Below are 12,888 nucleotides of genomic sequence, written 5' to 3'. Positions count from 1 at the left end.
AATGCCTCGCAGTCATCTGTCCCTCCAATGAAGACCATGGCGAAGTGCATGGTAGTGGTTGCTGATAGAGAAAATATCTTTATGTATTTCTTAATGAATAACATTACATTGTGATTCTGATATATATACTAGAGAATATCCTTTGAGTAAATGACAGCTAATCTAACTAATTACAGTTAGGAAAACTAACAGAAAATATCAACTGGGATTTACAATACTACCCTTAATATCCCCCCTCAAACTAAACTGAGGAACTTAAAGTGAAAGTTTGGCCCTGAGAAGTTGAAATCGAGCCTTAGAGAGAGACTTGGTACAAATATCAGCAATCTGATCTTAAGTGCAGATGAAATGAACAAAAATGGCTTTCGACAATACTTTTTCCCAAATGTAGTGATAGTCTATCTTGACATGCTTTGTTCTTACATGAAAAATGGGATTCTTAGCTAGTGAGATAGCTAAGATGTTGTCACACCAAAGTTTGGGAGGACAGGGCAGTTGTAAACCAACATCAACAAATAATTTGTAAATCCATGTAAGTTCAGTTGCAGTGTTTGCCAAGTACCTGTATTCAGCTTCAGTAGAAGATTTGGCCACTGTTGGTTGCTTCTTAACACTTCAACTGATAAGTGAGTTACCCAAAAATATGCAGAAACCACATGTTGATCTTCTATCTATATGACAGCATCTAAAAAAGCATTGATGCTGAGGGAATTTGAATGTTTAGGAAACTAGAGACCAAGATCCAGAGTTCCTTTACGGTATCTCAAAATCCTTTTAACATCTTGAAGATGAGACTCCCTTGGTTGATGCATAAACTGACATACCAGATTAACTGCAAATGAAAGGTTTGGCCTGGACCAAGTGAGGTATTGTAATCCTCCAACTAAGGATCTATACTCTGAAAGATTTGATAATAATGAAGACTGATGATCTACTGAAGAAGTGCTAAGAGGGGTGGCACATGGTTTTGCACCAAGCATATTGGGTTTCTTGAGCAAATCAGTGATGTACTTGGTTTGAGAAATAAAGATCCCTGATGTTGACCTTTTGACCTCAATGCCAAGAAAATATTGAAGAGGCCCCAAGTCTTTGATAGGAAACAGAGTGCTGAGTTGAGAAATAGTATCCTTGCAAGCTTGAGGATTTGGACCTGTGACTAGTAAATCATCAACATACACTAAGATGAATACTAAAGCTGGATCCTTTTTGACAAATAGAGAATGGTCATTCTGAGAACCAATGAATCCCATAGAGAATAAAGCGATGTGAAGCTTTTCATACCAAGCCCTAGGGGCTTGTTTAAGTCCATATAGAGAATTGTGCAGTTGACAAACATAGTTAGCCTTGGTAGGATCTTCAAATCCTAGAGGCTGAACCATAAAGACAGATTCAGATAAGGTTCCATGCAGAAAGGCATTGCTCATATCCAATTGATTGAGAAACCAGTTGAAGTGAGCTGCTAATGTAAGAAGCAATCGAATGGTGACATGTTTAGCTACTGGACTAAATGTCTCAGTGTAGTCTAAACCTTGTTGTTAGTGAAACCCTTTGGCAACAAGCCTAGCTTTAAACTTGTCAATTGTGTCATCTGGTTTTCTCTTGATCCGGAAAACCCATTTACATCCTACTAGATTTTGAGAGGAATTTGTTGGACCAAGTGACCATGTACTAATGCTAAGTAATGCATTAAATTCTTTCTGCAATGCTTGTCTCTAATGAGGGTGTTTAGAAGCTTGAAGATAGGTAGTTGGGATATAGTCTAGAGCAAGGTGAGGAGGAAGAGGATATTTTGTGGCATTAAGAGCTTTAGATTTGACAATGCCAAATTTTGACCTGGTTTGCATAGGGTGAGTGTTGATGGGTAATTTGGTTTGGAGAGATGCAGGGGAAGTGGTGCTAATTTGTTGACTGTTAAGAGAGGAAGAAATTATAGGTAATGAAGATATAGGTGAAGTTGTGAGAGGAGGAGAGATAGGTGATTGAGATGATGAAGTTGGGGGGGGGTGGGGGGGGGTGGGGGGAGGAGGGATGAAGAAGATATAAGAGGTGTATTAAAGGTTAATGAGGCATGGATATGATTAAAGGTAGAACTAGAGGACTAGGGCAAAACTAGAGAATTGACAATGTGATGAAAAGAAAACTGAGTTTCATCAAAGAGCACATGCCTAGAAATGTAGACTTTCCTAGTTACAAGATCCATACACTTGTAACCTTTGTGTTGTAAACTGTATCCCAGAAAAACACATGGTTGACTCTTGGGATCAAGCTTGGAGTTTGTATATGGCTTTTGCCATGGGAAACACTAGTAGCCAAAGACCCTGAGAGAGTTGTAATATTGGGTTTTGTGAAAAAGAGATTCCCAATGAGAGCATTTTTTAGCAGTAGGAAGCTTGTTAATAAGATATAAAACTATGGCAAATGCATCAACCCAAAACTCATATGGAACCTTGGAAGATGCAAGTAAAGTTCTTGCTGTTTCAACCAAGTGTCTGTGCTTTCTTTCAGCACATATGTTTTGCTCTGGAGTATAAGGGCAACTGAGTTGATGAATAATACCATGATCCTTTAAGAAATTTGAAAACTGAGTGCTAAGAAACTCTCCACCAGAGTCAGATCTCAATGTAACAATCTTAGTGCACAATAAGTTCTCAACCATAGACTTGAAATGAATGAAAGTAAAGAAAGCCTGAAATTTGTATTTAAGTGGAAAGAACCAACAATAGTTTGTACAATAATCATCAAATATGATATAATATCTAAAACCTTTTACAGAAATAATTGGTGAAAGACCCCATACATTTGTATGTAAAAGCTCTAATGGCTTTTTTGTAGAGTGAGAAACTATAGAAAATGGCAATTTCGAACATATGCCCATAGCACAACTAGAACACAGAGACTTATGGATATCACCAGAGACTGAAATACAAGAATGAGATGCAACTTTATTAAGTATATTGAAAGAGGGATGGCCAAGTCTTTGATGCCATATATCCTGAGATGCTTTTGAAGTTGCTGCAAAAGCACGTTGTTGTCTAGCAATGGAAGGTGTGGTGTGAAATGGATAAAGCCATCTTGTACATGTCATTTAAAAAGAACTTTCTCCGAAGAAATATCCTTCACAAGAAAGTGGGAAAGATATAGATGTACTGAGCATTGATTATCAAGAATAAACTTGTTTGCAGACAGCAAATCTTGCTTTAATGTAGGGACATGTAAAACATGCTTAAGATCAAAACAATGAGTAGTAGTAGGTACACTAAAAGAACTAAGATGAAGTATAGGCAAACCTTTGTCATCTCCAATGTAGACTTGCTCAGGTCTAGTGTATGATTCTAGATTGTTCAATTTTGCATAGGAATTTGTCATGTGTGATGATGCGCCAGAATCAAGCAACTATGTGTGCTAAGGAGCAGAAGTATTGACACAGAATGCAGCTAGAGGAGAAGTGTCAAAGTTAGGATTCAGGCGTTGAGGGCACTCAATAGCTTTATGATCAAATTGCTTGCAGATTTGACAAGTAAATCTTCTGCCAAAGTTGTTGAATCTGGAGCCACGATTGTTATTATACCTCTGATTGTTAGATCGATTGAAAGTGTTTCTCTGAGTATTATTCCTGAAATTGCCTCAATTTTAAGAATTTCTAGGGTTTGAAAATGTCGATCAGAACCACGACCTTGATGAAAATTGGAGTTGGAGAAACTCTGAGCAATGTAGGCCTAAGAGATTGAAGGATCAGAAGGTAGAGGCAGAATTCCAGCAGAGGTATTGAATGCCTGAATTGGTGCAAGTGTAGTCGTCTTACGATTTTCAATCTAGATTTCCTTGATCAGCAAAAGGCCATGAAGCTCATCAATAGTAGTGGATCCAATTTGAAATTAAATAACATCAACAAAGGAATCGAACACAGAAGGTAGACCATGAAGAGTTACAGAAATCAGTTCAGAATCATCGACCGGAGCACCGGTGCTAGCCAAAGCATCAGCAAGTTCTTCAATTCTTTGAAGATATGAAGCAGCAGATGAATCACCTTTAGTTATAGAACGAAGTCTTGATCGGAGTTCATGAATATGAGACTGCGAAGCCGTCGCAAATCTCGATTCAAATTTGGACCATAGCTCTCAAGAAGAATTCCCACCAACAATGTAAGGAATCACAGAATCAGAGAGAGTAGAGTTGATCCAGATGAGAATATTCTGATCTGTCTCATACCAAGCAATGGATGTCGGATTCAGAGAAGAATTTGCAGATGCATCACAGAAATACTTGGGCGGAGCAGCTTGAGAGCCATCGATTATTCCGATGAGATTATACCTCCTGAAGTTCGGAGCAAAGAGAGTGCTCCAAGTAAGATAATTGGTGGTGGTAAGTTTGATCGGCACCATAGAACCAATGTTCTGAATCATGATTGAGGAAGTTGAAGAGTTGGAAGCATTAGGGCACAGAGACGAGACGAGAGATTCGACATCAGCAGAGGGAGACGAAGAAGCTACCATTGATGACGGTGAGGGTTAGGGTTTGAACATAGAGACGTCGGAGAGAGACGGTGCAGAGGCGTTGGAGAGAGGCGGTGCAGAAGCGGTTTGGATCAGGAGGTCGTTAGACAGATGGCTATGAAACCATGATAGATAAAATATCTTTCTGTATTTCTTAATGAATAAGATTACATTATGATTCTGATATATATACCAGAGAATATCCTTTGAGTAAATGACAACTAATCTAACTAATTACAGTTAGGAAAACTAACAAAAAATATCAACTTGGATTTACAATACTACCCTTAATAGTTGCTGCTCGAAGAATTACCATCGCCATTGTTATTGTCGATGTCTTAAGGACTCGATGATATTGTTGGATTTACCGGGCTCATGATCCACAAAGACAACCACCACAGAGAGAATTGAGCATTTGCGATCAAGTTGTTGTAGAGAGCACTTAAGTGAGTTGGACTTTATGGTTCCATCAGGGAGACTTGATTTTTCTCCGCGAAGGTGCATATGTCCTCATGCATGGTGGCATAGGCAGAGACTGCGGTGAGTTTTTTTATTATTTATCTAAAATATTGTGTTCGGTTATATATCTAGTTAAAATTAAATAACATATTTCGTCACGAGATGCTTGCATAACACAAAATACATACCTTTAGCCTTTAGGGCTCGAACAGAACTGAGTACGTACAATGAGTGCCAATAAGCCTTTGGTGTTCATGAATACTTAAGAAAATTGAGGTTCCACCAAAAAATCAATTGGCAATATAAGGAGTAGCTCAGCTTACTTATAAACCTATGCAAAGTCCCTCCTTCCAACAATGTGGGATTCACTCCAATCACGCCCCTCATGTGAGGTGAGTGGACAACATAAATCAAGTGACGTAGAGTGCGTGTGTTTGTTAATTGGGCTTCACATAGGGCAACATGCTCTGATACCATGAAGGAAGTTGAGAGGTTCTATCATAAAACCAATAAGCAATATGATAAGTAGTCCAACTTACTTATAAGTCTATGCAAGATCCATCTTTCCATTAGCGTGGAATTCATTCTCAACAAATACTCCAAGAGCCAGATTATCTCAAGGTGACCTTTGTTGATTAACCCGACAGCGAAAGTAAACACAATCTTAGTTGCAAAAGCTACGATGACAACCGCCAACATACGATCGATGGTCGTCCCACTTCTGAACTCATATTCTGCTATTTTCTCTAATTCATTATAATATGTGGATGTCACCTGTTACTTTCGTTAGCGATTTCACTATTATGTTTTATTTACTAATAATTTTTCCTGCTATTCATGAATATACCCAATAAAATGAAAATGAGATGTGTTTCGCTTCAAGACTTTTGTGGCTACGGTTCGAAATTCCTTCATATTACCATCCAGGTCTTCTAAACTGCCTTCTAGTTGTGAGTTTAGTAAGATAAGTTTTGTAAGTTCATTTTGTATTCATTTATCTTAATTTATATTCTGATTTGGTAGTCCGAGGATTACTTCAATGATGATGTTTTATCTTGTCAAATCTACATCTGGTGTGAACATTTTTTATTTGCTGTTTGTTAGTGATGTGTTGGATTTTAACCATGTTTAATTAATTGTTAATTTTAATTTGGCTTATTCATTTAAGTTATAGCCTATTCACTCCTCTTTAGATTAATTAATATTCATCCTAAAACTTCCAATTGGCACTAGGTCACAGTACGTAATTAGTGAGATATGTGGGACAACTAAGATGAATTGTGTTGTGGGCTCAATTCCTCATATACCGTACTTCGATGGTAATAACGATGAGTCTATGATGCGAGGAAGAAGGAAATGAAATCTTTTATATCAGCACTAAATGAAATCTTTTATGACATTTCACATGTTAAACTTAAATTTTAGGATCTATGTGTGTGTGTGTTCATGCATGACAATACATGTAAATTGTAAAATACAATTTATCAAACATTTAATTACTTTACTTTACAATTAATTGTTCTCGAGGTACAACAGAAGTGGAAGCTATGCATAACAAAATACAAGTCTAATTGCATAAGTAAACCTAATTTCTTGAACAAGGAAAACTACATATTACTTTGTAGGTAGGAAATAAAATACAATCCCAAATTTACCAATCTCAAATACTTTTTTATTTGAATAAACTTAATATAAGTCTAATTTTGTGAGTTATTATTGAGTTTAGTCCACTTTGTTGGGTTAGTTCCATTCACTGATTATCCATATTAGCTTTTTTGTTGTCATTTTTTATATTTTTATTTTTATTTATTTTAACAAACAATATTATTCACTTGGAAAAGGAGCACGGCTTTTTTCTAGAATTAGTGTTCGACCGCGGCTGCCCCCTTTTTTTCCGCACCAATCCTTATTTTTTACTTCAAGGGGTGAGGAGTGGGCTAAGTTTCAAAATGAGCTAGCAATAATATGGTTCAAATTCTCCTTTCACGAAAATCGAACCTAAGACCTCTCACTTATAAGTGAGGAAAAATACTACTAGATCATAGTACTGGCTGTTGTTATCTTTTTATTGAATTGTGATAAATGTCATCTCTTAATTATAGTTCATCTTTTACTCAATTTTAAGATTAAATATTGTTCTCCTTTTTCCTACTCCTAGTTTGTATCTCAATTTTTCTTCCACCTTCATCACATGTTAACTGCGGAAACTAATGTTTGTTCTAGGTACTATATATGAGCATATATACTAATATTGATTATAATTGTATGGAAGATGAAATTTCTTGAATCTATTTTCATGGATGATAGGTAGATTAATTTCTTTTTATTTTGTAGATACCTTTATCACAAGTTAAATGTATTTTATCAACCTATGGTATATGCATCATATATGATGACATATAAATTTCCTTTTAACTATTTTCCATGAAAGTGCCTTTTAACTATTTTCCATGAAAGTGGTTAGAATTTTTTATTTAAATATTCAAATTAAAAATTTGAGTAAAAATTCATAAATTAAGAAATTTAATTAAAGTTGAAAAGTAGAATTTTTTTTTTTTCTTTATCTGGATCAAAGTACCCCTTTTTGTTTCCTAATTCTCCAACACAAACTATTCCAAGATATTCCATTTTCTCCCTCATTTATAATCCAAATGGCTACCTTCTTGCACAATTAGAATGGATGTACTAGTTGTGAAGGTTGAAGATACCAATGCATCTCCAAGAACTCCAATGTCATTAGAGTCATCGTCATCCAGTAACGTTGTGCTGATGGCCTCTTGCATTTCTCCATGTCTTCTACCCACTATGAACATATCATATTCACCTTCCGTGGATTGTATTAGCGAGAGAATTTGTTCCCAACTCGTCACCCAATTCTCTACAAATTTTATGGAGGCATCATTCATTGACCTCAGCCTAAACTCATCCAAGAACAACTCGTCCAGTTTTTTTTCCCTCCCAATATTTGCCAGTGCCTTCAGAAACCCATCAGTACCATCATCATTATCATCAGAGCACGCTTTTGCTTCATTTTCACTCATAATGTTAAACGATATGACTGTTAGGTTAACCTTGGGATGTCCAGCCATCCGACCAACATACGCTAATGCCTCGCGGTCATCTACCCCTCCAAAGAAGAGCATGGAATAGCGGCATTGAGGGTAAGAGTAGTTGAATGCACCGAGGCCTCGATCCACAAGAACACCCACAGAGCACTGCGCATTTGCGATCAAGTTGTTGTTGAGCCTCCTTAGATGTGAGTTGTTTGGATCTGGTGCCACTCCTCCAACCAATATGGTGGATTTCTTGTGGAACGGGATGATGATTATGGCAACACGGTTCTCCTCGGCCAGGTTGCATATGTCCCGGTGCATCGTGGAGTATTGAGACACTGCCGTTAGTGTTTGCACCATGACATTTTCTCTATGTTTGGCATATGTTTCAAAGGCATTTGAAGGGGACGACGAGTTGTAGGGAAAGTGTACATCATTGGTCTTACAAGCACCGTGCACTACCAACATCGCCGAAGCATGCCCGGTTAGTTCGACAAGGTGGGCAGCAAGAACATGAAGAGGGGAGTTTTTGGTTGGATTAGAAGCCTCAAGGAGATTGATAATGCCTGACACATTGCTTGAGTTGTGAGCACATGCAAGGATTCGAAGCTCGTCGTTAGATCCTACGCTTGCTACGTTTCTCTGTTTGTATTGCACGAAAGGCCTAGCATTGGACTTGTATAGAAAGACTAAAAGCGGGCCAACTGTAAATGTCATTACCAAAATTGCCCACACCATTACTCCAAAGGTTTGTTTGTTCAACGCCTGGACGTGTACATATGTATACAGATACCACATATTAATAGTCATTCGTTCATAAATTATTCAAAAACTATACGTACGTATAAATTAACCGTGCATGTTGTACTAAAAATCAATGTCATGTATGAATAATTTAGGGAATAATTTGAAGTGAGCAATACCTAAGTTCCATCTCCAAAATAATTTTTCTTATTAACATTTCACATGCAGCAATTTATGTTTTATTTAGCACTACTTCACTTCTTAGTGTTAAAAAAATTTAAAATTTAATAGTTAACTTTTTTTAAAAATTAAAAATAAAAAGATAAAGTGGACAGATGAATCAATAGTTTTATCTGCATAATGTAGCTAGCCACGCATGCATACATGAGGTAATGCTCAAGAAATCAAATTTGAAGACAAAATTTGCAAATTAAATGATGTGTCACTAATAAAAATGAGGATGTTTATCAACGTTTAAGTAATAAATCAATCATCAACTTCCATATCATTTAGTTTCCAAAACTTTGTCTACAAATTTAGTCTCTCGAGCATTACCCAAAATCATATATTACCTTTACGTCCCGACCAGTGTTGAGTATGATAAGTGTAAATAAGCCTTTGGTGTTCATGAGCACTCCAAGAGCCAAACTATCCCGAAATGACATTTTGTTGATTAAGCCGGCAACCAAAGTGCTGACAGTCTTAGCTGCAAAAGCTAAGATGACAACCCCCACTACGCGATATATATCCGTCCCAGTTTTTTTCTCCGATGGATAAATGGAACTGAGAATATCCACGTAGTTGAGTCTTCCCCCATTGATACAGAAGTAGAGAGGCATTAGAATCCCAGGCACAAAACTTCCCACCTTCTTTTTAAGATTGTTTGAAACCTCTCCTCTAGGCATGATAGCTCCAAACATAAAAGACCCTACGATGGAATGGGATCCACATGCATCGGTAATGTACCCACAAAACACAACCCCCGCTAGAACAAAGCATTCAAATTGACTGTAGTCGCCATCCTCTGGTGTTCTTTCGCGAATTCGGTTAACAATCCATGACAGAAGAGGATGTACTACAAAAACGCATAGTCCTATAAAAAGCAAGGTGAGTCCCACCGCAACTGTCTGGAAGCTGTTGACTATGGCCATTACGAGCAGAAGAAGAAACCAGGAGCATAAGTCGGAGATAACAGAGGCAGATAACGCAAGTCCTCCGACATCAGAGTAGAGAAGTTTGAGGTCTGCGAGGATTTGGGCAAGGTCTGGGAAGTTAGTGGTGGCAAGAGCAACGCCCCAAAACCACGGGCCATCCTTAGTCGGAAGTTTTCCTCCATTGCCTTTAGTTTGCTCGGCAAAATCTTTGAGGAGTACATATCGACATAAGGCCCAGCCAACAAGGACGGAAAAGATAATGCCGGCGAGCGCAATGCTAATAGCCTTCTTCCCAGCTCGAAATATTGGTTTTAAATCGAGCTCTAAACCCACCAGGAACATGTGGTAAACGAGGGCCAAGTTTCCCATGGTCTCCATAATCTTCAAGGTACTATAAGGAAATACGGCTGGTACAACTTTACCCCAATTACTCGTACTCGTCGACATTCCACCCTGAAAATTTTAATTTGTAATGCACAATGCTAATAACAATTATTTTGCGATAAAAAAGAAGCCTATGTATTATTGGATCTCCATGATAAAGTCATCATGCAAGCCTCCAAATAAAAACATGTGTAGGCGAGAAATGGCACTTCTTGACGTGCAAAATGAATTTTATTTCTAAACCTTATAACACAAATCGACCACTCTTTAATACACACCTCACTGTGTGGAGCCACGAACAATTGTTCCGTATACTAAGTGTTATAATATAATTGGCTGAATATTTTTTTTTTTTTTAAGTTTTCAACCAACTGTATTATTACAAGAATTAGTAACAACAATTATCCTCTTCAACTAAGTCAATAAAAACAATTTTGCTCTCCAGCTAACATCAATACCACTTGCTAATATTTCCCTTGATTCATCTCTCCTTAAAATCATATAATGTTGATTGACCAAGTCCTAATATTAAAACTATTTTGATACATCATTTTTTTTGGGATTTTGCAAGTATAAGTTGACTACAAGTTTTGAGAGTTAAATTTTATAAAGGGCTTATAAGTCAAAGTCCCTTTCAAAAAAAAAAAAAAATTGAAATGTGTAAAAAGGATGCACTACTTGCAAGTTTTAATTTAATAATGAAGGAAAAAATAACAAGAGAGGAATCAGGAATGATGTACTACTTACAAGAATCTCAGCAATAATCCGTGGTTGGTGCAAGGGTTTGAAGACAAGCATAAAAATACGAGTGCTGAAGACTGCGATGCTCAGTTTTATAACAAGAACTGAAAGAGCTGACATGAAGGGGTTGTGTGCTCGCCATAGACCTGTTGGGGATATCGTTTTATTGAAGCATACCTCAATTAAATTTTTTGTGTTACTGGATATTACAAAATCTTCCCCACCAATTGTCCCATTCAACTTAAAAGCCATTTAGTATTTATTTCTCTAATCCCTGTGGCCTTTACCTAAAGAGAAATTAAGGCCCCCATCTCAGAGAGAAACCCTGATATATATACAATACAAACTTTCTTGCAAGTCGCAATGGCTAGGGATGGAGGAAAGGGAAGGCTCCCAAAGAAAACTGAAGGTTGATAAAGTGGTTTATAGTGTACGTAATGCACGCTGTAAAATTGTTGGGCTATTTACGTAGTCATTTCTAGTGTAGTTTTTTTTATTGGGTCGTTTTTAGTATGGTTGAACATCATTGGTCATCCTCACTCCTCTCTTCTATACAGTTTTATTTCACTCTTTTTTTCATTAATTATGTGTAACGAGGTATTTGTTGGTCTTATTCAGTACAACGGCTTCATATACTTACCCAAGTGACTGAACTAACCATAAACAGTTTGATATATTTTTCTATTTTTTCAATTATACTATGAACACTTCCATTTAAGAGATGAAAAAAATAACAGGCATCCAACTGAAAAATGGTAAACAGATTTTTAATAATTGATTGATTTGTATTTTATATTAATTGTGAACTGCCAAAGGACCGTTACATGACTAACCCTGGCAAACTGATTGCCTTGCACTATACCTCGGGAGGAAGATAGGGCACGGGGGGATATATTGTTTACGTCGACGGCAAGCCAGTGAGGGCTAACGAGTGCGAAGTGAGGTAAGGCATGGCAAAGACAGCGAGGCCTAACATGCAATGTAAAGTGTCATAGTTAATGGAGGCAGCGCATCACAGAGAAGTGTGCCTTGAGCGACATGCCAAGCGTGCAACAAGAATGTCATAAGCGTTTGCGCGACATCGTCAAAGCCTAATGCGGGAGTGTGTAGTGCCTCAAAACCACTCATGGAACAATACCAAGCTCTATTAGCAACATGATGTAATAATATCAAAACTCGAATAATACTCCCAATAGAACGTTAGACAAGTGGAAAGATAATCTATTGGAATCAATAAGGAACTGAAATTCAAGCTTAACAACATCATAGTTACTAAATACAAAATGCACTTTCATTATCACCACTGCCATGTCTTATGGCACACCAACTCCTCAACACTATATCACGTGTAAATGTGTAATGCATTTATAGCTGGTTTATATTTACCCCAATTACTCGTACTTCTTGTTGTCATTCCAGCCAGAAAATTCATATTAGTGAGCGATCGAGAAATCACTTCAAGACGTACAAACTGATTTTTTTTTTTTTTTGGTGAATTTAATAACAGCTCCTTAAAATAATTTCAAACACAGAATACCACTATGTAATTTATAAGGCACAAATCAACCTCTCTTTTATACACACTTCACTATGTGATTTCATGATATGAATCTCTCCTTCAAATATTCTCCATGTTAAAAATAAAAAAAATCAGCTAAATTAAAGTAGCTTAGCACAATGCTCTTGATTAATTAAAACGCGTGATTAATTATTATGAAATTACTCATGGATTAATAGTTACACTTGAATATCCTCTGTCGATTGAAAACCCACCAGCTACACTCAAGCATGCAAATGGCAGCAAGCGATGGAAGAGGAATATGATGCACTTCTTCATAATCAATTATGGACTCTCGTTAA

The 12,888-nt window shown here is 37.0% G+C and overlaps 1 protein-coding gene across 1 annotated transcript; it reads right to left on the bottom strand.

Moving 5' to 3' along the window:
• Positions 1-7,588: 7,588 nt before the first annotated feature.
• On the bottom strand, positions 7,589-10,272 carry LOC103961887 (cation/H(+) antiporter 15-like). Its single transcript, XM_048586507.1, has 2 exons — positions 9,322-10,272; positions 7,589-8,770 (listed from the first exon to the last, which is right to left on the bottom strand). The coding sequence occupies exons 1-2, from the start codon at positions 10,270-10,272 to the stop codon at positions 7,589-7,591; spliced, it is 2,133 nt and encodes a 710-aa protein (XP_048442464.1).
• Between the last annotated feature and the right edge of the window lie 2,616 nt (positions 10,273-12,888).

This window comes from the organism of the source record quoted next, unplaced genomic scaffold (assembly GCF_019419815.1).
Source record: "Pyrus x bretschneideri cultivar Hongxiangsu unplaced genomic scaffold, Pyrus_bretschneideri_v1 Contig24, whole genome shotgun sequence".
Classification (NCBI taxonomy): Eukaryota; Viridiplantae; Streptophyta; class Magnoliopsida; order Rosales; family Rosaceae; genus Pyrus; species Pyrus x bretschneideri.
Note: the sequence above shows the minus strand (reverse complement) of the source record. Positions and strands in the feature narration are given on the sequence as shown.

Bases quoted from the DNA above. Each gene is read 5' to 3' on its own strand.
- LOC103961887 (XM_048586507.1), bottom strand. From the start codon at position 10,272: ATGGGAAACTTGGCCCTCGTTTACCACATGTTCCTGGTGGGTTTAGAG. The intron at 8,771-9,321 runs GTAATATATGAT...GTACACGTCCAG, and splicing joins ACACTGGTCGGGACGTAAAG to GCGTTGAACAAACAAACCTT.